We start from the raw sequence: 26,324 nt of genomic DNA on the forward strand, positions 1-26,324 counted from the left end.
GGATGAGAATACTTGAGTGCCCCATGCCTAGTGTGGAGATAACTACACACGATGATGTATTAGTTCTATTTTAGTATAACCTAGCTAGTGACATAAAAGTTGATAATATGTGAGGTATTATTTATTCTAGTAATCCACCCATATTGCAACTAACCAGATGCCTAACCCCAAATATCAATATCAAAAGCGACACAATCAACCATCGAGGTTGGTGCAATCATACCCTAAAAAATTTAAGGGAAAGATTGATAGTACAATCGGGTCGACAAGATTTGAATTATTTTGACATATGTAAAAATGCAACTATAAGAATTTAAGGGGAACTATATTGAAAATTTCCAAATGAGTCCAAGCTTGGTAAAGAAAAATCCAACAAGGTTGGCAAGGAGAAACCCAAAAGGTCTTTAGTAAGAGAAATTTGAGAAGAGTGAACTCTGTGTAAATATAAAAAAAAAATCTAATAGGCGAAGTCTAGAATTGACCTTGAGGATTTAATACAAAAATAGAATGCCCTTTTAATTTTTGCCCAAGTTTAAAAGCTTTTATCTCAAATCAGTTGGAGGACAGCAAAAGGGGCCTCAAACAAAAATCGAATTTAGACGAACAGACAAGTTTGCCAAGACAACCTTAGAGTCGATTGAAAAAAATGCTTCAACGTATGAAATCATTGACCTAACAATCATACCTTTCATATTGTATAATATAGAAGCAAAGTATAATATGAAAAATATCAATAATATCAAGTAATCCACTAAGACAGAGAGTTACTATATACTATATAGAAGATTAAAGTCTATAATTCGGATCAGCCTACCTGCAGCCCTCAATTATATGATACCATGTGATAATTTCTTGAGAGAAAAAAAAGAACTTCTTTGTCATGGTTTTTATTTTTTATTTTTTTGGAAAACATAGAATAAATTTGTAATTTATTTTAAGGCACACACTCATGCTATAAATCTTTAGGTTGCCAACTTTAGGCACACACTCATGATCTGAATGAAAGGGCTAGTACCTGAATAAGAGGCACTGCATCACGATCTTGCTGCAGAACAAGTTTGTTTGAATTCGATCCGGTTCAGTGAACATCTATCTCATGCTTGATCGTGATAAGCTTACTGGTGCCAAAACAGGGCATGTCGAACAAGCAATGTTGCAGTAGTCTCCAATCACTGGAAGCTTTTATTGTGTATAGTTTTGGCTACCAATAATCCCGGCAAGAACACTCACCATCCTTGAAATGATGGTATCGATTGACATCTCTTATAACTATTTCTCTATCAGTGATCTTTGAGATGAATTTGATGACAGTGTGGCAGTCCTCGCACACCCTGAGATTCTTAGTCACCATGAGTCTGGTCTTTGCAGGTGTGTTGATTAGCCCAAAGGCAATGGCTAGCCTCTCACTGTGGCTACGAACTATGTTTCTCTTCTCATCGTCAGAGACGTCGTGGAAGACCGGCATTGTGTCTGGCACATATCCAGCTTGTGCCATGAGCCCTTCCAACCTTACGAGTTCAGCATATATCTCCTCTGAGCTAGGGTGTGATACATCTCCAACAAGGAATGCATGAACTTGGTTCTTCACTTCAATCCAGCTACATCCAATGCTCTTCTTTAGGCCTCTATTACCCATCTGCCTCCTTATCTCGGCAGCTTCCTGCCATTTCCCAGATTGAGCATAAATGTTCGATAAAAGTACATAATTGCCGGCATCATCAGGCTCCAATTCAATAAGCTTTTGCAAAGCTAGCTCCCCTAGTTTCACATTTCTATGGATCTTGCAAGCATTCAGCAGAGCACCCCAGACTCCAGAATCTGGTTCTGTTTCCATCTGTTGGATAAGGTTGTGCGCTTCAAGTAATCTGCCGGCGTGGCCAAGGAGATCAATCATGCAAGTGTAGTGTTGCACCCTCGCTGGGATGCAGTAATCTCTCACCATTAAGTCGAATAAGGCTCTCCCTTCATCCACCAAGCCGCCATGGTTGCATGCTGAGAGGGCGCCGACAAAAGTGATGTAGTCCGGAGGCACCTGATTCTGTTTGCGCATTTTGTCAAACAGGGCAAGGGCATCGTCGGCGTGGCCGTGCATAGCATATCCACAGATCATGGAGTTCCAGGAGACGATCGTTTTCTCAGCCAGCTGCTCGAAGAGCACGCGGGCAACCTTGACCCAGCCGCTCTTGGCGTACATGTCCACAAGAGCCGTCTTCACCTTGTCTTCATCGTCAAACCCGCGCCGCCAGCCGAACCCGTGAATCTCCCTCCCTCTGGGCAGGGCCGCAGCATTGGCGGCAGCAGAGATAACAGTTACGACGGTAGCGAGAGTGGGTTTGAAGTGACGAGCCACCATGTCATGGCACAACTGAAGCGCCTCAGACGGATGCCCGTTCTGGGCATAGGCGGCGATCATGGAGTTCCAAAGCACTACATCCCGATCAAGCACTCTGTCAAAAACTCCTCGCGCATCATCCACGCAGCTACACTTGGCGTACATGTCTATCAGGGCAGCAGCTACGAAGACGTCGGATTCCCACCGCGTGCGAACGACGAGGTCGTGGATATCCCGTCCAGCGCCGAGATAGGAGAGAGTGGAGCAAGCCTTGAGCACGAAGGGGAACGTGAAATTGTCGGGCGCCAGGCCAAAGTCCAGCATCTGGTAGTAGAGTGATAGGGCGACTTCCTGCGGCCCATTCCAAGCGTAAGCTCGAATGAGGATATTCCAGAGGAAGAGATTACTCTTGGGAATCCTATCGAACAGCCTGTGGGCATAATGCAAATGGTTGCAGATGGAGTAGAGGTTGACGAGTTTGGTAGCCAAGACAACGTGGTGACCGAGGCCGGAGAGGACAAGACGAGCGTGGAGCTGCTTCCCTGACTCGACTGCCCTCCGGCTGACGAAGGAGCGGAGGAGGATCAGGTACTCGTCGAAGTAGCCGGAATCGTTTGGAGGAGAAGCTGGCGGCGGAGGATGGGAGGTCACGCTGGCCGAGTGTGGGAGGGGAGGGCGTGAGAGAGGAGCGCCGAATTGATTCACCGTAAAGGAGTGAGCTACTGCTCGGGTTGCGGACCGCCGCATAACGAGAGCGTTGTGCGGCCAAGTAATGTGGGGGTGAGTCTATAATTTTTCTGCAGCATAGAATCTCCCATATTGTTTCTGCCTGCGCCTGAATTATCCTTAAATTAACTTCAACAAAAAGGTGATCATCTCAACGATCCTATAATCTCATGATTATATATAAAAAATAAATTAAAAAATTATAATTAAGGATATTATCTTAATTTCATCAAGATTCAATTTTTGTCTACTTCAACAACTTATTTCATCATAATCAACTTGATTATATCCCAGAGACGTCCTTAAAACTAACCAATCTAAAGGAAAGAAGAGCATTCCAACCTTGACAACATATTCATTAATTTAGTGACTTTTAGCATTCAATATTTACAAAGTGGATCAAGGTAAGTTGACTAAGAATAGACATTTTGCTGACATTCTAATCTTCTGTTTCCTTTTAAAATTTATCTAAAAAATAATTGAGTACCTTTTATTGTGAATATTTGAATAGGATAGATTGAACTTCATAAATATTTTTGCTTCATAATAAATCAATTAGAATTAAACTTGATCAACTAGAATATACATTGTCCATATTGGGGATGCTCTAATTAAGAAGATCCTTAGCTACATATCTTTACAACTAACACTCGGTTTGGATGGGGTGAGGGAAGGTTCATTAACGGAAGGGAAAGAAAGGGGAAGGGAGGAAAAGAAAGAGGAAGAGAAGTATTTATATTTTTCTTGTTTGGGAGGAAGGGAAGGTTCATTAATGTAACATATGCTACCTTGTTTGGAAGGAAAGGGAAGGAAATGAAGGTTAAATATATAAAATTACAAAAATATCCTTACAATCTATAATAATTTAGAAATAATTGTTCATTAGTTATTTTATTTTATCTAATATCTTATAATTATTCGTTCGATGAGTTCGTCAATCGAAATTATAAACTAAATATATAAAATTACAAAAATACCTTTATTTTTTAAAATAAATCTATACGTGAAAAAATATATATAGCTCATAAGATTAATAAAAATTAATATTTACAACTTAAATAAATAAAAAATTTTAAAAATAATAAATATATATATAAAAAATATACGAAATACACTTTAGTGCGATAAAAGATAAATCAACATTTATATATATATTTTTATAAAAATTTACTGATGTAAAAATTTGCGACGAAGGTCGACATCGAGGAGTGCGAGTGATGAGATCCTGTGACGACTGCGTTATGTGACGAGGAGTAACGGTGCAAAAATCTAATAGATAAGTTATTTTAATAATTAATATTTTAATATAAAGATAAAATTGGAATAAATATATTTTAACATTTTCTTCCCCTTCCTTACACCCCAAATCGGAGTGTAAGAAATTATGTCTATTTATGGGCATGCAAGGGGGAAAGTTTATCCTTCCTTCCCCTTCTCTCCCCTTCCCTCACTTCTTTACAAACAAGGTTACAAATTTCCTTCCCCTTATTTATCCTTCCTTTCCCTTCCCTCACCTCCTCCCAAACAAGCCGTAAGGAAAGTGAAATCTTTCTCCTATCACATGAATTAAATATTTTATTTTATCTCAAAAAAATCATCCCCTTCTTGATAATGTCTTTATCATTTGATCCATCAGGTACACTAAACTCATTAGCTCACTCTATACCCCTCGACCAACTCTCTATGTCATTGAGTTTTCATCTCTTTCAATTCAAGATCCATGACCTAGATTTCCTTGAACTCTTCCAAAGCTGAAACACAACTCGTTCCAAGCTACTACTAAGTCATTGAGTACACAATCTTAGGGATCACTAAGCCCACAACTAATTCCATCAAGTCAACGAGCTCCATATGCACTATTCAAATCTTTTCACATTTGATGCTCATATCAAAAAAAAAATAGAAACATTTAAATTAATATTGACACACTTGTACTCTAATTCGATCTTGATTTTGATTTGATATTTGGGTAAAAGGTTTAAATTAGATCTTGCATTTGTAATTGATATGTGCATTAAGTTGTGCATGAATTTGATATGACACATAAAACTTGCAGAGATCATGGTTCAACAAGGTTGGGTGTGGATGATGATTTTGCATGGCTAAGACAAACTCAATGGCTCGAAGGTTTGATGGAGTTTGAAGAAGATATAAGGCACTTGAGGGACCAAAGGACAAGAAGTATTAAGGTAGTGTTAGAGTAGCTCAAGAAACTTGACTTAGTGAGAAGATAACAAGACGAGGAGCATCCAGGTGTAACATTACAGTAGTTGGAAGAAGGATGAATTATATAAGTGGAATATGAATAAAGACACAGAGTAAGTTGAGGGCTCGATGTATCCGAGGGAGCAGTAATTTAGTGGGAAACAACCTTTGTTGCAAAGTCTAAGTTGCAAAAGGCAAGATTTTGTGTGATCTATGAGAGTTAAGAGACTACTATCCTAATCCTTCGGAGAGAGTAAATCTCAACATAGATAAAGATTTGATTATTTGGATGATTATAGTTGGGACTCCATTCAAATGGGAACAAGTGGAGGTTGTTTCAAGTTGAATGGTAAGCTAAGTAGGCTAAGTATTGGTGCAATCTTGCCCCAAATGATTTGGATTTTAATGTTTAGCTAAAATGAGTTTAAGTTAGGCAATGTTGTGATCTAACTTATGTGGTTTGAGTCCACAGGAAAGTCCAGATTGGAAGACTTGGCAAAGGATGAAGTCCCGGAGGCACGGCGTCTCTTGGCAAAGGGAGACTTAGCATAGACGACCTTGATAGCAAAGTCAAGCTACAAAAAGTAAAATCTTATTGAGTTGAGATGCTTATATCTTTGGAAGAGGATATATTTCAACTTAAGCAAAAATTCAATCACCTGCATAATTGTAGTTGGAGCTTCAGTTTATTGAAGGGTGTTCCCAATCGACTAGTGAGTAGAGTCGACTCAAGATTAATGGTCTTTGAATATAATAGAATGTTTCTATTTGAAGCTTAAATGATTAGATAGTCAACTAATTAATTTCAATTAGCTAATGAATTGAGTCAACTAAAGAATTAATGACTCTAGCTTGGTTCTAGTTGGTTGATCCATAATATAATAAGAAAATAGTAAGTGAAGTTGAAAAAGAATAAATTTTACAATAAAAAAGATCAAGAAGAACATTTAAAGGCCTTATGGACCAAAAGTCCCAAGAGGACCAAGTAGATTGTATATCTTGGAGATTGGATGGCCAAGTTAGAGGGACTGAATAGCAATCATTACTTGTAAATGCAATTCTATCTACTCTTTCTCTCGATATTAAAATTACAACAAGGATTAGTGCAGTAGAATAAACATCAATAAATACTCACACATTAATCATAACATATTTGTTTAATGTGGTTTGGTAGACTCTAGGTTCTGACTTATGACTGTTGGTGAATCACTCTCGGAAAGTGATACTATCTTTCTCTTTTCTCGATCAAATATCAAAGGTGGAGAAATCTTACTAGCTTAAGATTACAAAAATTACAAGAAGGAAGATCACAAGAGAGAATACAAAGCTTCTAACATGTATAATCAATACTATTTCATCTACCTTAGAACCTCCCCCATTCCTCCTTTATAGCTTTCAAATCCCTGCTATAAGTTTGTTTGTCGTCCAATAGTCAATTGGTCTATTATCGTCAATCAACTAGTCATCGTTATTTGACTATTAGCTCACAACAATAACTTCTTTCTGCTTTACATATCGGTAAATAATCGACTGGTCATTTCCCATCGATTGATGTTATTAGTTGATTATGCCATGATTAAAACCATTCTATTTGTTAGCTCCTTGGAACCAAATGACTGGCCCAATCAATTGATCATCCAATCGATTAGAATCCACATCAGTCAACTACTCTAAATTACAAACATAAGTTTACTTACAACTTTAGAGTTTTGATTTACAGTCGATTGCCTATTTGACCATTTGACTCTAATGTTAAGTCAACCCTTAAACCCCAAACCCATTGGGGCATTAATTCCTAGTCACTAATCTACTGTTGATCAGACTATGATCAATTCTAAAGTCGAGCACACTTATGTTGAGTTTTACCGTCCCCATGGATATAAGTCACTCAACACTCAATTAATTGGAGTCTTACCATTGCATCATCATTTCATCCTTAACCATCTATCATCAGGCCATATGCCCTTTGTATGCACTTGAGCCCTCAACTCCTCCACATGTCATCTTTTATGCCTCATGTCTACGTAGTCTACCTCTAATGATTGTCATTCTCGCTGCCTCGATGCTTCTTATTCTGATGTCCCTTAGTTTATTGATGTATGTGATTCTTTCCTATATTTTCGATCATATTTTGCATGCATTTACTATATTACATGACCATATTTGAATAAATTTCTAGATTTTGTATCTATTTCACCATTTTAGTTCAGATGATTATGCATGATTTATGCTTTATATCACTAGGAAGTGGAAGAATTTGAGTTTGGAGCACAATTGGAGATGAAAAGCCCAAGGAATATGCATTGCAATATGATCCACAGTCACCCCATGGTAGCCACATAACCATGGATCATCCGAGAAGAAGAGGCAGCTGCAAAGCATCAAAATGGAGCTTCTAACAAAAAATATGCCTAGGCCATATCACTTGACACGATCGTATTCCTTACTGATCTGTGATGAAAAGCCTTATAGTGCCCACCATGGCCAAGTCGTGGTGTCTCACATAGACGTGGTGTTTCGAATTTCCTTGATTTTTAAAAAAATTTATTAGCCACCCCAACTTTTTAGGAAAGCATGTTAGAGTTCTCATACTTTTTAGGAAACTTTATCAAACTTCTAAAATTATAAATAGAAGCAAGGGACAATTAAAGACATTTGGTGATTTGTGGGATTAAGGAGATCTTCGGATCCATGATAGAGGATCGAGGAGGAGACCACATTGAAGACAAGGAGTTACAACATTGATGATCGGTATTTTTGAGTAGCTTTCTTTATTATAGGATTAGAGAATAGTTTGATGTTGAATTGACAATTATGATTTCTATCTTTTATTCATGATATGTCAGATTCTTGATTCAATATAGTATGCTTTATTTATTCGCATATTGTTTGCATAATTAAAATTTAAGGTAGTATTTCCTCTCGGAATGATTGGGGGGGGGGGGGGGGGGGGGGGGGGGGGGGGGGGGGGGGGAGGGGGTGAACCTTGATCTTGTATCTAGCATTTAAGCATACGTTGCAATTGATAGAGATTAGGAAAAATACCTAATAATGAACTTTAATCTTGGATCTATAGGGTGAACTTGAGGGTTTGTTTGTGAAAAATAGTTCAAACTCTCTCGAGGCTTACATGGGATGTTATAGAGCATAAAGGGTTTATCCTGATTCAGTCTCATGAAGTAATAGTAGTGGTTTATGTTGGGATCGTCCCGGTACAATGCGCGTGTCTACACGTTTCGTAAACGTGCGCAGTAGAAATATAACAAATAATTAAACTAATTATTATCATACACACGCATGCATAGCAAAAAATAATAGCATACAAGGCATGACAGGAAATTAAAATTTTTCTGAATAACAATTATTCTACGTGCACAAATAAAATTTGCAGAATAAGAAATTATTCTAAACGTGTACCTCACGATGACGATGTTGAGCCATATTGAATCAATCGAGCGATCTTCGTCCGAGTCCCGCCTCTACTGGTGATCCACGCCAAGCTCCTGTCTGGACGACTTCGGAAGCCACGAGTCGCGTCATCGTCTTCGGTACTAGCTGATGACGATTGAATCGAGAGAAGTCTTGTTCCGGAAACCACGCAACAACGTGTGTCACGATCGTTCCGAGACTTTCTAACTATCATCGAGAATCGTATTCCCGATGTAGTTTCGGTGGTCAACTATTGACCGCCGATAAGGGACAAAACAATCGGATCCTTTCCGACAATGATGAAACGTTCTCCGAAAACTTCGTAAGTTTCCACGAACAAGATTTATTACATGGCCGAACAAGAACAAGCTTTCTTCTCTGGCAATAAGAATCAATACACTTCTCTGTCCGACAACAGGAAGTATAGAGTTTTCTTGTTTGGCAACAAGAAGTTTCTGTTCGGCAACAACAAAGGAGAAACTCTTTGTACCTCACGGCAACAACAGAAAGAAAAAGACATGCTCTTCCTCACGGCAACCACAAAAGAAGAAAACAAGTTCCTCCTCTCAACTCCTCTGCTCAGCAACAAGGAGGATGAAACCAGATTCTTCGTCATCGCGTGGAGGAGGAAGTCGCGCCCTGTTCTGCTCTTCGCGTGGAGGAGGAAGACAACACCTGTTCTATTCTTCGCATGGAGAAAGAAGACCGACGCTGTCTTCTTGCGGCAGAGCTCCCCATCACGCGCGCATGCGAAGAAGGAGGAGTGATGAGTCAGGGTTTTTATGCATTTTTAATCGATTCAATTTTGGATTTTTGCATGAAAATAAATTGTTAAATGGATCAATTTGATTATATTTGTGTCATGTGGTATAATTGAAGGTCTGATTATAATTTATGTGATTTAATGGCAAATTTTGCATTAATTGAGTTTAATTGATTGTAGGGTTCAAATCGGACTAAGTTCGAGCTCAATTCGCGATCAAATCGAGTCAATTTGCCCAAATTGATCAAGCCCACATGGAAGACATGACCTAGATCAAACCCGATCAAGATCCCTCAAATTTTTGGAAGCCCTAAAGCTCTAGATCAAGTTCTGATCATCAAATCAAAAACGAACGGCCCAGATCCTTCAATTAATCAACCGGCTATATAAGCAGAAAATCACGAAGTGAACAGGGCTGGCCGCACTGTTCACCTTCGTCCCGCGCCGTATTCCCCTGTTGCGCGACGTAGCAAACGGCAAAGCCCCATCCAAATCTTCCACTTTGAGCGTCTCCCTTGATCCTTGAGGAGGCTGGAACCGGTTCGTTGGGTATAATCAGCAGCTGGCAGCGAGCGTCGAAGAGGGTTTCTTCAGCGCAGCTTCTCCTCTGTTTCGCTGGGTTGCGGTGGTTGGCTGCATCGTCGGTTTCTACAACTCGAAGAGGGGTTCTCGGAAGAGTGGTGGAGCACGTAGAAGGCATCAACAACCTCATCAGCGCAAGAAGGGGAGCAACAATCCGGTTTTTGCAACTTCAAACTTCTGTTCGAGCCACTGTTCTATTTTCTGAGAGGGTTTCTCTGATTTTCCGAGTTGTGGACGCGAGCAAACCAAGTTCCACCGATTGGTTCGAGTTTCCAAAAGGATTTCCGATGAGGAGGGTCTCCAATTCGGCTCTCGTTTGACACCGAGATGAGGAAACACGAAGAAAAGGAAGAATGGATGAGTTTACCTGTTTTATTTCAGATTACTGCATTTCTGATTACAGCATTTCCTTGATTCTGAACATTTTTGTTCTTCTTAATGTTAGGCTATCAACAGCACAGTTGTTTGAGTTTGTTAATTCCAAATGATAGTTTATGTGTTTTAGGATTCAATCCAATGCAAATTGGTTTAAAACCTTGAGTTTCTGATAACCTAGGGCTTCAACTATTCCGTGTCATGCACTGTTCCGTGCCAAATTGATTTCATTGTATCAGTTTGATGAATTTGAGTAGGTTAATCGGTGGACTTGATGTTAGCTGATGTAGGTTGGATAGTTACATTGCATAATTGTCTTGCTAGTTAGGTTTGTTGTTTTTAAATTCCATTACTTGCTTTAGCCTAGTTTCTTTCTTTCCTTGCTTCATAAATTGCACTTTCGTTATTAATAACTTCATTGCCCTTGTTAGACTTTTTATAGATTAGATTGATACTTTGATTCAATAGTTAGCTCTAGGTTGGCAAACTTGCATTCTATTTCAATTGTTGATTTCAATTACATTTCCTTGAAAAACCCCAAAAACCCCATTTTACATTTGAAAACCCTAAAAAGAACGACACACGTACGCTTGAATTAAACGATTGTCTACTAGTCCTTGGAAAAATACGACTCGAGGCCCCTATACTTCGTTGTTTGAATTAATTATGGGTTTTCAATATTTTTACAAATTTCAATTTGAAGCCCTATCGTGACATCCAATTTAGGGATTTCAAATTTTGGCGCCGTTGTCGGGGAAGCTAGTAGTGTTTGTTTAATTTTAGCTTATGCATAGTTTTCATTTCTTTATTTCTATTTTCTTGATTTGATTGTGTATCTACTTGATTCTTCATCATTGTTGGTGTGCAGGTGGAGTTTGATAGATTGATTGAGAGGATGTGGTACGGAGACTCATTTTATCATCAGCAACCCTCTCAGCAATTTCAACAACAAAATCAGCTGCAATTTCAACCTTATCAGTAAGATTTTCAGAGTGAACATCCTCAATATCAATTCCAACAACCTTATCAGGATTTTCAACAAGTGAACCAACAGTTTCAGTGTCAAAATCAGAAATTTCAACATCCATACCATCCACCTCAACAACTCCAGCAAAATTACAATGAGCTTCAGCAACCACTTCAAAATTTTCAGCCTCAATTCTCGAATTACCAACAACCACAATTTCAGCCACCATATCAGAATTTTCAGCAATTTTCCAACAACTTTCAGCAGCCCCAAAATCAGAACTTTCAAGGGAATAATTTTCAGCAAATTTCATGGAATTTTCAAGGGAATCTTCAGCATCAAAACCAACCATTTGAACCCCCAAATCAGTTCCAAAATCAATCATTTCAAAATGGACAGATTTCAGAGAATTTTCATCCACCCACCTATTTTCAAGATTCAAATTCAAACCAAGGGAATTATGGGAGTTCGAGTGGGCTCATTCAACAATTACAAAAGCTTGAGGAGAGATTGCAACAAAGCATGCAACAAGAAGAGCTTGAGGAGAGAATGCAACAAATCTTGCTACAACAACAAAGACAACTTGCAAGTAGCATGATTCAAATGCAAGCTCAAGGATCAAGTCAATTACCTTCTCAAGAAATTCCAAATCCTGAAGAAAAGTTTGATAAAATAATTTTGAGGAGTGGAGAGCTTACTTCAAATCAAAGCACTCAAAAATCAAATATTCATGAGGAAATTCCATCAGATAAATTTTCAGAACAATTCAGCTCTGAAATGGACTTTACAACAGTTAATTGTGAATCAAGTCCAAGTCTATTTTTTTCATCAATTGATTCTACAAATTTGGTTGAAGAACAAGAACGCAAGCACAAAACTAAACTAAGTTAAAAAAATGATAATCCCAGTAGCCACATCTCTGGGGGTGGTCGGTCCGGTCCCACGGAGTTTCCCACCGACCACCAGGGTAAATCGGAATAAACTAAGCTTAGACTAATGATACAGTGGAGATCTCTCCCTCCAATCGAACAGATGGTGGATGTGGAATGAGCCTAGGACCCTACAACTCGAGGATGGAATGGAAGTGCCTCTCCTGGACCTTGACAAGTGGTTGTCAGTGGAGAATTTTGGCAATGAAGATGGGAGGGCCTCTCCCAACTGGGACAAGGGCCGATGTGGACGAAAGAAGAGCAGGAAACCACCATGTCTACTTCTTGATTGGAGATAGACTCTTGGAAGCTAAGAGGATGGAAGACCTCCACACCCTCTTCTCCTCTTCAAGGGGCAACTCCCTCGTGAGGAAACCCTTCCCAACTAAGGTGAGATGAAGGTGAAGACGGTCATCGGAGGTGACAATGACGGTGGAGCTCCGTTGGAAACCTCTCCGATGGAGGATGATGGAGATCTAGATGGTGGTGGAGAAGGAGGATGAAAAAGACTCTTGATCTAATTGATCTCTTGACCTAGATTTGAATGAAGCCTTTTTATATGACCCCATTAAGCTGACCTACGCCATAGTTGTTCAGAAGCATAGCCAGGCCGTGTTGGCTATTGTGGTGGCTTCTAATCATGCACCAGAATGGGACACGGCCAAACCATATTAAGGGACACAGCCTAGTCGTGTCAAGAGACACAATAGGCCATGTTGTATTGAGCTTCAGTTCCTCTTTTGACTCCAGTTGAAATTCTTTTTTGATTCCCTACAAAAACACATTTATATTTTAAGAAATAATATCATAAATGTAGAGAAATTAAAATAAAGTTCTAAATTAACTCTTGCACATGAAATATAATATGGATCAACATTTAAGCATATGTGAAAATTAAAATGTCAAATATAAAAGCTAAAATAATGTATCAAAATGGTTGTTATCACCAACTCGATAGGAGCTGACTCAGTAGGACCTGACCAGACTAGAATCAATACCATCCCTTGATCTCAGACCGAATCAATTGATAAATTAAATATTATTAAGATCCATATACAAAGTAATTATTTTTTTACCCTTTCAAGTGCAAGATGAATTTCCTTCCATTAGAATTGAAGAATTAAAATTGAAAACGATCGAAATTTCAAAATTCAGATGTAAGAGTAGAGAAGATATTATCTAATCTTATGAAAAATTTTCACTGATCGCTAAAGTAAATCAAGAAATATGAACAGCACGTCACTCTACAATCAAGATTTCAAAATTATTTTTTCTATTAGAGGAAATTAATTTGTAAAGCACCGTAGTTGAGAATTGATATCTCATGTTTATAGATATTATGATATTTGCATAAGTATATAGGTGTACTTATGATGTTGAGATTTCTATTATTATATCATAAGATACTTAAAAATTAAAAAGCACCTACGACAGCTAAAATCGTCAAAGGTGTCAACATTGTCATCGCAAAAAAATCTATAATAATAAAAAAATGTCGGAAAATCTATTGCATATGACTTTGTTGCAAATAGGTATGCGATGAAAAGACCTATTATTTTGTTGCAATTAGGAATGGGATAATAATCTTTTCATCATAAATTTATAATAGAAAAATGGCCGGTCTCAACTATCTTGCAAATGCAATTTTTTAAATAATAAATAATTTATTTATGAAGGAAGCAGCGATTGTGTTATACAATAAAATCAATATTTATTTTTTAAAAACTGAATTACTCACAAAAGGCCTTTAAATACATTTTAAAATTTTAGAAAATGGAATTCACCCATGAATATGAAATAATAACAGCATATTCATATCACAAACACAATATCCACATTACAAACTATTATTGGCACAACAGAACTACAAAACAACAACAACAACAACAAAGATAATAGAAGTAAACAAATGTTTTAAATGTACATTATGAACATAAAATAAACACATATACGTAACAATAAAATAAATCTAAGTGAGATCCTTGATCAAGAGGATTATACGAAGAGTTATGGCAAGGTGACTGATAAGTCATCAAGAGTTGTAGCAAAAGTAATATCACACATTTGAGTGGTGGTGAAGGCTATTAAGAAGGAATTCATATTGCTTTAATTTAGCTACGATAAATATTTTTCACATATCATTCAATCAGTTCAACATGAACTAGGTGGATGCTTCTATCTAAGATTTCATATCATGAATAATGATGGAGGATGAGAATAGTTAGTGCCCCATGCCTAGTGTGGAGATAACTACTACACACGATGATGTATTAGTTCTATTTTAGTATAACCTAGCTAGTGACATAAAAGTTGATAATATGTGAGGTATTATTTATTCTAGAGTAATCCACCCATATTGCAACTAACCAGATGCCTAACCCCAAATATCAATATCAAAAGCGACACAATCAACCATCGAGGTTGGTGCAATCATACCCTAAAAAATTTAAGAGAAAGATTGTTAGTAATAGGCGGGTCGACAAGATTTGAATTATTTTGACATATGTAAAAAATGCAACTATAAGAATTTAAGGGGAACTATATTGAAAATTTCCAAATGAGTCCAAGCTTGGTAAAGAAAAATCCAACAAGGTTGGCAAGGAGAAACCCAAAAGGTCTTTAATTTAGTAAGAGAAATTTGAGAAGAGTGAACTCTGTGTAAATATAAAAAATCTAATAGGCGAAGTCTAGAATTGACCTTGAGGATTTAATACAAAAATAGAATGCCCTTTTAATTTTTGCCCAAGTTTAAAAGCTTTTATCTCAAATCAGTTGGAGGACAGCAAAAGGGGCCTCAAACAAAAATCGAATTTAGACGAACAGAAAAGTTTGCCAAGACAACCTTAGAGTCGATTGAAAAAATTGCTTCAACGTATGAAATCATTGACCTAACAATCATACCTTTCATATTGTATAATATAGAAGCAAAGTATAATATGAAAAATATCAATAATATCAAGTAATCCACTAAGACAGAGAGTTACTATATACTATATAGAAGATTAAAGTCTATAATTCGGATCAGCCTACCTGCAGCCCTCAATTATATGATACCATGTGATAATTTCTTGAGAGAAAAAAAAAGAACTTCTTTGTCATGGTTTTTATTTTTTATTTTTTTGGAAAACATAGAATAAATTTGTAATTTATTTTAAGGCACACACTCATGCTATAAATCTTTAGGTTGCCAACTTTAGGCACACACTCATGATCTGAATGAAAGGGCTAGTACCTGAATAAGAGGCACTGCATCACGATCTTGCTGCAGAACAAGTTTGTTTGAATTCGATCCGGTTCAGTGAACATCTATCTCATGCTTGATCGTGATAAGCTTACTGGTGCCAAAACAGGGCATGTCGAACAAGCAATGTTGCAGTAGTCTCCAATCACTGGAAGCTTTTATTGTGTATAGTTTTGGCTACCAATAATCCCGGCAAGAACACTCACCATCCTTGAAATGATGGTATCGATTGACATCTCTTATAACTATTTCTCTATCAGTGATCTTTGAGATGAATTTGATGACAGTGTGGCAGTCCTCACACACCCTGAGATTCTTAGTCACCATGAGTCTGGTCTTTGCAGGTGTGTTGATTAGCCCAAAGGCAATGGCTAGCCTCTCACTGTGGCTACGAACTATGTTTCTCTTCTCATCGTCAGAGACGTCGTGGAAGACCGGCATTGTGTCTGGCACATATCCAGCTTGTGCCATGAGGCCTTCCAACCTTACGAGTTCAGCATATATCTCCTCTGAGCTAGGGTGTGATACATCTCCAACAAGGAATGCATGAACTTGGTTCTTCACTTCAATCCAGCTACATCCAATGCTCTTCTTTAGGCCTCTATTACCCATCTGCCTCCTTATCTCGGCAGCTTCCTGCCACTTCCCAGATTGAGCATAAATGTTCGATAAAAGTACATAATTGCCGGCATCATCAGGCTCCAATTCAATAAGCTTTTGCAAAGCTAGCTCCCCTAGTTTCACATTTCTATGGATCTTGCAAGCATTCAGCAGAGCACCCCAGACTCCAGAGTCTGGTTCTGTTTCCATCTGTTGGATAAGGTTGTGCGCTTCAAGTAATCTGCCGGCGTGGCCAAGGAGATCGATCATGCAAGTGTAGTGTTGTACCCTCGCTGGGATGCAGTAATCTCTCACCATTAAGTCGAATAAGGCTCTCCCTTCATCCACCAAGCCGCCATGGTTGCATGCTGAGAGGGCGCCGACAAAAGTGATGTAGTCCGGAGGCACCTGATTCTGTTTGCGCATTTTGTCAAACAGGGCAAGGGCATCGTCGGCGTGGCCGTGCATAGCATATCCACAGATCATGGAGTTCCAGGAGACGATCGTTTTCTCAGCCAGCTGCTCGAAGAGCACGCGGGCAACCTTGACCCAGCCGCTCTTGGCGTACATGTCCACAAGAGCCGTCTTCACCTTGTCTTCATCGTCAAACCCGCGCCGCCAGCCGAACCCGTGAATCTCCCCTCCCTCTGGGCAGGGCCGCAGCATTGGCGGCAGCAGAGATAACAGTTACGACGGTAGCGAGAGTGGGTTTGAAGTGACGAGCCACCATGTCATGGCACAACTGAAGCGCCTCAGACGGATGCCCGTTCTGGGCATAGGCGGCGATCATGGAGTTCCAAAGCACTACATCCCGATCAAGCACTCTGTCAAAAACTCCTCGCGCATCATCCACGCAGCTACACTTGGCGTACATGTCTATCAGGGCAGCAGCTACGAAGACGTCGGATTCCCACCGCGTGCGAACGACGAGGTCGTGGATATCCCGCCCAGCACCGAGATAGGAGAGGGCGGAGCAAGCCTTGAGCACGAAGGGGAACGTGAAATTGTCGGGCGCCAGGCCAAAGTCCAGCATCTGGTAGTAGAGTGATAGGGCGACTTCCTGCGGCCCATTCCAAGCGTAAGCTCGAATGAGGATATTCCAGAGGAAGAGATTACTCTTGGGAATCCTATCGAACAGCCTGTGGGCATAATGCAAATGGTTGCAGATGGAGTAGAGGTTGACGAGTTTGGTAGCCAAGACAACGTGGTGACCGAGGCCGGAGAGGACAAGACGAGCGTGGAGCTGCTTCCCTGACTCGACTGCCCTCCGGCAGACGAAGGAGCGGAGGAGGATCAGGTACTCGTCGAAGTAGCCGGAATCGTTTGGAGGCGAAGCTGGCGGCGGAGGATGGGAGGTCACGCTGGCCGAGTGTGGGATGGGAGGACACGAGAGAGGAGCGCCGAATTGATTCACCGTGAAGGAGTGCGCTGCTGCTCGGGTTGCGGACCGCCGCATACCGAGAGCGTTGTGCGGCCAAGTGATGTGGGGTGAGTCTATAATTTTTCTGCACCATAGAATCTCCCATATTGTTTCTGCGTGCGCCTGAATTATCCTTAAATTAACTTCAACAAAAAGGTGATCATCTCAACGACCCTATAATTTCATGATTATATATAAAAAAATAAATTAAAAAATTATAATTAAGGATATTATCTCAATTTCATCAAAATTCAACTTTTATCTACTTTAACAACTTATTCCATCATAATCAACTTAATTATATCCCGAATACGTCCTTAAAACTAACCAATCTAAGAAAAGAAGAGCATTCCAACCTTGACAACATATTCATTTAGTGACTTTTGGCATTCAATATTTACAAAGTGGATCGAGATAAGTTGACTAAGAATAGACCTTTTGCTAGCATTACAATCTTTTGTTTCCTTTTAAAATTTATCTGAAAAATAATTGAGTACCTTTTATTGTGAATATTTGAATAGGATGGATTGAACTTCATAAATATTTTTGCTTCATAATAAATCAATTATAATTAAACTTGATCAACTAGAATATACATTATCCATATTGGGGATGCTCTTTACAACTAAGGAACGTGAAATCTTTCTCCTATCACATGAATTAAATATTTTATTTTATCTCAAAAAAATCATCCCCTTCTTGATAATGTCTTTATCATTTGATCCATCAGGTACACTAAACTCATAAGCTCACTCTATACCCCTCGACCAACTCTCTATGTCATTGAGTTTTCATCTCTTTCAATTCAAGATCCATGACCTAGATTTCCTTGAACTCTTCCAAAGCTGAAACACAACTCGTTCCAAGCTACTACTAAGTCATTGAGTACACAATCTTAGGGATCACTAAGCCCACAACTAATTCCATTAAGTCAACGAGCTCCATATGCACTATTCAAATCTTTTCACATTTGATGCACATATCAAAAAAAAAATAGAAACATTTAAATTAATATTGACACACTTGTACTCTAATTCGATCTTGATTTGATATTTGGGTAAAAGGTTTAAATTAGATCTTGCATTTGTAATTGATATGTGCATTAAGTTGTGCATGAACTTGATATGACACATGAAACTTGCAGAGATCATGATTCAACAAGGTTGGGTGTGGATGATGATTTTGCATGGCTAAGACAAACTCAATGGCTCGAAGGCTTGATGGAGTTTGAAAGAAGATATAAGGTACCTGAGGGACTAAAGGACAAGAAGTATTAAGGTAGTGTTAGAGTAGCTCAGGAAACTTGACTTAGTGAGATGATAGCAAGATGAGGAGCATCTAGGTATAACATTGTAGTAGTTAGAAGAAGGATGAATTATGTAAGTGAATGTGAATGAAGACACATAGAGTAAGTTGAGGGATCGATGTATCCTAGGGAAGAGTAATTTAGTGGGAAACAACCTTTGTCGCAAAGTCAAGTTGCAACAGGCAAGATTTTGTGTGAGCTATGAGAGTTAAGAGACTCGTAGAGAGTAAATCTCAACATAGATAAAGATGTGATCATTTGGATGATTATAGTTGGGACTCCATTCAAATGGGAACAAGTGGAGGTTGTTTCAAGTTGAATGGTAAGCTAAGTCGATTAAGGAGTTGACTTATGATTGGTGCCAGTGAATAAGATGTATCTGTTTAGAGCCTTATTAGTTGGGCAGTCAAATAATTAAGTTTAGTTGAATAATATTGGAATCTAATTAACTAATAAATTGAGTTAGCTAAGAAGTTACTTAGGCCTGGTGGCTCATAAATAGAATATTTTTATTTAGAGCTTAGTCAATTGATATGGAGTTGGTTGGCCGAGGATAATTTTCAATCGATTGATGATACAACAAGAAAGGTAGAAGTAGTTGCTAATTTGACACGCCGAAACTGTAATAGTTTGATAACTTAGGTCAATAGGAGGTTAATCAATTAACAATGGAATCTAGTTGATTGAGGTAATCGTTGTTCGGATTATAGGTTAAAGTAATCAAGAAAATAGTCGACTAATTGATAACAAAATAGTAGAACAATAAATAAAGTTGAAGAAGATTAAAAGCTATAAAAGGAGAACAATGAGCAGTGTTTGAAGGCTAGGAAAATATATATTATATAATCCACTAAGTATTGTCTCTTGTATTGTTAGCTATATATATATAAATGGATTTAATATGTCGCACATTTTATGTTGTATACTAATTTTTTTTTAAAAGATTTAAGGTATAATATTTGAGATTCAGGATTTAGAATATAATATTTAAATTAAATAAAATAAAAATTAAAATTTAAAAATATATTAAATATTCATGAGTTAGTAGCATATTGTTTCTTTATATATATATATATATATATAATTAAAAGAGAACGGTATCATCAAATAGATATTTCTTTTTTAAAAATTATAACAATAACATCCCATCTATAATTCTCTATTAAAAAAAATTACTATTTTAGAACTGTTTTATATAAAATTTCATACCTTAGAGTTGGAAGAGTTGCTCCAAGATAATATTATTTTGAATAAAATTAGGCAAAACAACTCCAAGATGGAATTTATAGAAATGACTAAAGCTGGATTAAAATAATTCTAAGATAAAACTACTTTGGTCGAAAACAACTTCAAGGTTAGAGTTGTTTTGGTCAAAGTAATTCAAAGATAGATCAACTTTGAAAAAAAATCATCCTAAAGTAATATAGCTTTGGTCAAAATACAAGGGTATTTTAGATAGAAAGTTATTGATGAGGTACTATTTAGATTTTTTTTTTAATATGGGATGTGCTTGTAATGATAATGATAATACATGTTGTTGTTTTTTTTTTAATCTTCTGCCTGTATACATTTTAATTTTTAACAATTTAAAAATATCTTTCTTTATCTAAAACAATAATATTTCAGTAAAAAAAAGAAATTTCTAAGAAAATACATAAATACATACACACATCAGCATCTGACTTTACCCTTCCTTTTCTCCTACCCTAGCAATCCAGTTGGGGGCGCTGAAAGAACAAACCGGGGGCGGAGAGAGACTTCGGCAAGATATCGACGCCGCAGATGCATCGCCGTCAGTTGCCACTCCACATCCCATCCATCTCCTCGTTTCGCTACCTTGCTCACTTCCTCCATTCGGAGCCCCGCCTCTCCGATCCCCGCCTCGGGTTTCTCCGCCAAGAGTTGCAATCCATTGATCACCGGTCTGCTCCACTGCCTACTGGATCGCAGGAGCATTCCGTACAACACCCGAGGAGTGACTCGGTCAGAGAGGTGGAGGTATCTCACCCGTGGCCAGAATGGGTGCACTTCATGGGGCTCCTCTTCAGAAAGGGCTATTTGGACCGCTCTAACGTGCAGGTGGTTCATGGGTCTTCTTACTCTTTCAGTGCCCCTAAAGATTCTAATAGTATCAGGACTGCATGCCTCAATTTCGCAAGAGACCGGTTGGATATCGTCAGGCAAGTTTTGTTGCATTCACCCGATTATATATACAGTGTCTTCTGATGTATCTTGCCATAAGGAGCAATCTAGTAGACCAGGCATGAACGTAGAAAATGAGCTGGTTTTGTTCAACTTTATGTGCCGTGGCGAGCAAGCTGTCTGTTAACCTTAAGCATAAGAACCTGAAAGATTTGAGTGTGCTTTATCTCAGCATGTTTGGCTGCATAATCTGGGATTATTTGCTCAATGGACATCCTAGAGAGTTAATTATTGCCAGAATGCTTGCAGTGAGAATGATACTTTCAGTTGACTTTGATTCTTCAAAACAAAAGATCTTTTAAGCTAGGCAAAGTGTTTGAGATTATACAAGCTAACAAGAATGATACTGGTGATTAAAAATGGTAAGATTACTTTAAGAGTTTTCATCAACTGAAAAGGTTGGAAGTTAATATTTATTTTAAGTAAATCAAGGTCAAACATGATGATGAATTTCACAATTCAAATAATAGGATAAAAATAAAGTTGTTAAATATTAGCATATGGTGAAAAAAAACTAAATTGGTCAAGTGAAAGTTCACCCTAATAGATTAGGATAGGGATACAAGTAGTTTAAACTAGAGACCAGTTACGGTGCCCCTAAAGTAGACAGTAAATAAAGAAAAACAAACAGTTAAAAGCTTAGGATTAGGAACAAGACTACAAACAAACCTAATAAGTGATGTTATATACCAATATATCCTGTTTGATCCTCTATCACAGATGCTAAAAGTCTTTTCAGCAGCTTAAAGTAAAAGCCACAACATTTCATTGACACTTGAAAATCAAAATTTTCAAAGAAGAAATCCAAGCAAACAGCGTCGTTTTGATGTTGAACCATTGTGCTTAGAACATTTTAGCATCCCATGCTCTCCAGATTCCCAGACCATGCCTGTACAAAGGTGTTAAACCACCATTTTGTAATTTGATGGCTCGTAGAAGCTCCTCGCACCATCTATCTTGTTTGCTGTTCTACAAGAATACGACTGTAGACAAGAACAGTATAGAATTTCTTACATATAGGAATGTCAGTGAGTTGGGCACCTTCATTTTTTGGTAATACAGGATCCTGTTCACTATCAAATATTAGCTAACTAAACCCATATAATATTTGCTCTAAATGAGCAGTCTCCAGTTGGTGTGATGTTGATGGTGTAATGAAGCTTGGATAAGGAAGAGATTGCAACAAGTTTTGAATAAGAAATGCCAATTTCATGCAGGCAGGTGAATTGATTAGAACAACTGTTATACACCTCAGGAAAAGAATATTTAATCCTAACCTCCTCAAACCATAAGCCACACCAAAAAGACATTTCAAGACCTATACATAACTTGTGCTGCAGTAATGCTACAGAAATTTCTTCTTAATAAATTGCTAAAAGGTAAACCTCCATGTTATGTGCAAATGAACTAGAATGAAGTGGCCAGACAATAAGAGTGCTTAGGTGATCAAATAGAGCAGAGTTTCAGCTGAAACCTTACCCAAGGAAATGTTAAAAGGAAAAAAGAAAGTATGGAAGCAAACAACTAGATATAACTGAAACCTTGTAAAAGAAAATGGTAAAAGCTGGAAAGAAAACACTTGCACGGTCAATGACATACAATAGAGTTTTAACTGAAATCCTGATGCATTTAATTTACAAGTGTGTAGTAGACATGAGGCGAGAAGCTAAAGTAGTAACTCAGTGTATCTTCATAGGTGTGTGCTCATACATATTCAACAGTAGGTATTGTTCATGCTAAATTTGGATGAGATAGGACAACTGCTGTTGAACTACTAGCATAATTTGTTGTTGTGGATAATCTAAATGAAAATCATTGAACACTTCAACTTTGAAAATGCAATTCTCATGTACATGATAGAACATGGTAAAAGGATAAAAAACAAGTCTCAGTAACTGATGCTAAGTTTGGAGGCCAGAAAAATGATGCTATGCTTGAAGTATAAAGCAGTAGTGAGGTGAATACTTTAGCTGAAACAAAGTAAAAAAAAAAATCCTTAAATATGTCTAAAGAGCTTACATGGAAAGTGAATCATATAGGTGAAAACAATTAATGTCTTATAAGTTCAAAAAGTTCAAAATGAGTTGTCTTTCTCATAACTTTGCTAATAAGATAACAGAAAGTGGTGATATCTTTTTTTTTTTTTTTAGTTTTTATGTTTTGCATATGAGCTTGGATTCTACCTTATGAAGAGTCTCCATGCTAATAGCTCATGGAAATCAGTTGATAATTTTGTTACATAACAGTTGTCTGAATTAATTTCTCATGTTAGAAGACTATGTAATTTCCTAGGGTTTTCTCCCATGTTAGAAGACTATGTAATTTCCTAGGGCTTTTGGTGAATATTGAATCTTGAAATTTCACTTATGTCAAGCAGAAAATTGCTATTTACTGGGACTTGGTTTTAATGTAGATATTTGTCTAGGAGAGACATTTATATAATTGGGCAATGTGGATGTCCCAGCCTTGACAGAAAAGTAGTTAACTCAGGAAAGCGCATGAGGGCTCATGTGGGTATCCAGGAAGGAGATGTAAGTTCTGATAACATATATTAGAAAACATGCTCAATTCATGTTATATGAGTTTTAAGCAATCCTAAACATGCGCAATTACATGATATGTTTTATGAACAATAGGTTTGCAGCTCATGCAGTCTACGAGGAAATTGTGACAGGGCATATGTTAAGGCACGTGAAGAGGAAGTTGGGAGAACTGTTGATCTGATGCGCATTATTTTGACCTATGGTCTGGATGTTATAACTGGATCAGTAGAGAATCCAGCATGCTTAAACAAAACTGTTCATGAATCTGTCAAGAAACTACTGAATGAGATGGTGGAATTTGGTTCGAAGGATGTTAACTCAAACAGTCTTATGTCAGCATCTAAGAGGCATGTAGCCAGGCAGGATAAATCAAGCACTCCTCTACTTTTTAAAGGCCAGCTTTCTGTTCCTATGAAGCAAGGAGATTGGATCTGTCCAGTGTATCATTTTTGACATAATTTAAATCATCGGAGATATCTTTAGTTGGTGCAAATTGTAGTAAATGTTCCTTTTTCTTATGGTAGATGCAATTTTCTGAACTTTGCTAAGAACATGAAATGCTTGCAATGCAATGGGGAGTCCCAAGAGAGATTTAAGAGGCTGCAAGAGGATGAAGATCATCTTCCTCTGAAGAAAGGTGATTGGATATGTGAAAAGTAGGTTTCCCCTATCTTTCTTGATTCGATTTTTTTTCTTCTGTTTTCTAATCTGGTTTGCAGGTGTAATTTCTTGAACTTTGCCAAGAATACAAAGTGTTTGCAATGCCATGAGAAGCCATGCAATCGGCAGCTCAATCCTGGAGAATGGGAATGTGTCTCGTATGTTTTCCCCCCAATTTTATAGAATCAGATGATTGTTGGTCGCAACTTTAACTGTCAATTTCCTTTTGGATCTCCTGAAATGATATTAATAGTAGTTCCAGTTATTGTAACCTAACTACTGGGTTTATGTTTGGTGTAATTCATTTTCATATTTTCTTGACAGGTGTAATTACATTAATTTCCGAAAGAATGCCTTTTGTTTAAAATGTGGCTGGAAGCGACCAAAAGCAATGAATGATTTTGCTACATCCCAGCATGATGGTCAAACAGATGGGAAGAGTTGTGGTTTCACATTTGTTAGAGATAGTGTCATCACTGGAAACAAGTCTGTGACAGAAGATTCTGAACTTGGTTTTCCAAGTTTTGTTGAGGCTGGAATTGATGATAGCAATGCCAGCAAGTTTGATTCATGGGAAAGTTTTGATAAATTCCCAATAGTTGGAGGTAGCAGTGAAGTTTCACAATATCCTACTGCGAGGCAGAGGTGGAAGGAAAAAATGTTTAAAACAAGGCATGAAGAGCTCATTAGGGAACCTATATATGAAACTGATGGTTTGGTAGCATCTGCAAGACATACCTAATGAGAATGACATGGCAGAGTGATTTGGCAGTTGGAAGCCTGCCTTCTGATCCAGCAAGGTTTCCTGATGATGTACAACAACACTGATTCCGTTTTTTTAACATACTGCTCTTTTTTACTCTAATTTGTTTCCATGTATCACCATATTAAAAGGTTGCCAAAAGTTTCTTTTCCCATTTCAAGAGGATGAATGCCACCGGTTTTCATTATCTTATTAAGAATAAGGTTCATTTTCTCATTCAGAGCAATTACTTTGTTTCTTGTTTACAACAGGCAAATTGGTGAGTGAAAAAGCGATGCATTCTCTTTCAGATGGCCTTAGGAGTTTAAGAGAATCATGCCAAAGAGCATGGAATAATCAACTATCATTCTTCCATTGGTATGCTAGTTTTCTAGCTCAATTCATAAAATTAGAATTTTTGAAGAGATATATATCTGTCAAGGAATTGATGCTTCTACAAGCAACTTGTATGAAAAAAATGACTTATTTCTTATTGCAGTTATTATTATTTAATTGAATCTAACTAGTTGTGATCTATTTGCCTGTACTCAGCACTATCTATACAGCCCTTGAGTTGATTTTGCTCATTTGCAGCATCTTAGGAGAATGTAGACATCATTGATCGTTTACACTTGTCTTCTTTTTATTTGGTGTAATGGAGAGATAGTAATAGATTGCTTTCCATCCTGGTAACATTTCTAATTAATGAGCCCATTCAATACTGCGATCTGGAAATTTTGCTACATTCCATGATGCACCATTATAAACCATCATTATCATATATAGATAAGCAAGTTACCTCTGAGTTAGCTCCATGTTACTTTCAATGAATATCCTAGGTTGTTTTGCTCAGTGGGATTTTGCTTAGAGTTAGCTACATGGATGTTATCCATAGCTGGACTTTGTTCAACACTATTGCTAGTAGTATTCAAATCAGGCTGGGTTTAACTTGTCTGTGACGGTTTGATGAGTACTCGTATTTTTCCATTCTTTGTGTACTGTGGAAATCCATATTTAAGAATGCAAGTATTCTTATCTTGTTTGGCGGGGTTGTTCAGTTTTTCCTTTTCTTTTTGTTCAAAAGATAGCCGTCATGTTTATCATGTGTCTTATCAGAAATCTTCTTTTCTGCCACATTGTTTAATCTCTATGAAGTCTGACCATATCACCTTTGAAGTCCGCAAGCAATTTGAAAAATCATGCCACAGACATGCAGTCAGTCATTTGGCTCAACCCTAGCATCGTGCACGGATGGACTGAGTGGACATGAAGCACACATGGTTGGTCCAACACGAATAGGTG

At 37.8% G+C, this 26,324-nt stretch overlaps 2 protein-coding genes and 1 pseudogene across 2 annotated transcripts; 1 reads left to right on the forward strand and 2 right to left on the reverse strand.

The window, feature by feature from the left end:
- Positions 1-939: 939 nt before the first annotated feature.
- Positions 940-3,079, reverse strand: LOC141814065 (pentatricopeptide repeat-containing protein CRR2, chloroplastic-like). The gene has a single exon (XM_074702067.1). It carries the CDS (start codon positions 3,077-3,079, stop codon positions 1,202-1,204), a length of 1,878 nt encoding a protein of 625 aa, XP_074558168.1. The 3' UTR covers positions 940-1,201.
- Positions 3,080-15,464: 12,385 nt separating this feature from the next.
- LOC141812845 (pentatricopeptide repeat-containing protein CRR2, chloroplastic-like) lies at positions 15,465-17,652 on the reverse strand (annotated as a pseudogene).
- Positions 17,653-20,582: 2,930 nt separating this feature from the next.
- Positions 20,583-25,203, forward strand: LOC141814012 (uncharacterized). Its single transcript, XM_074702010.1, has 6 exons — positions 20,583-21,055; positions 23,491-23,608; positions 23,714-24,060; positions 24,145-24,276; positions 24,340-24,438; positions 24,605-25,203. The coding sequence occupies exons 1-6, from the start codon at positions 20,658-20,660 to the stop codon at positions 25,020-25,022; spliced, it is 1,512 nt and encodes a 503-aa protein (XP_074558111.1). The 5' UTR covers positions 20,583-20,657; the 3' UTR covers positions 25,023-25,203.
- The last annotated feature ends 1,121 nt before the right edge of the window (positions 25,204-26,324 follow it).

Source organism: Curcuma longa, chromosome 20 (genome assembly GCF_044706935.1).
Source record: "Curcuma longa cultivar G26 ecotype Majalengka, Jawa Barat chromosome 20, ITB_CL_G26_1.1, whole genome shotgun sequence".
Lineage (NCBI taxonomy): Eukaryota > Viridiplantae > Streptophyta > Magnoliopsida > Zingiberales > Zingiberaceae > Curcuma > Curcuma longa.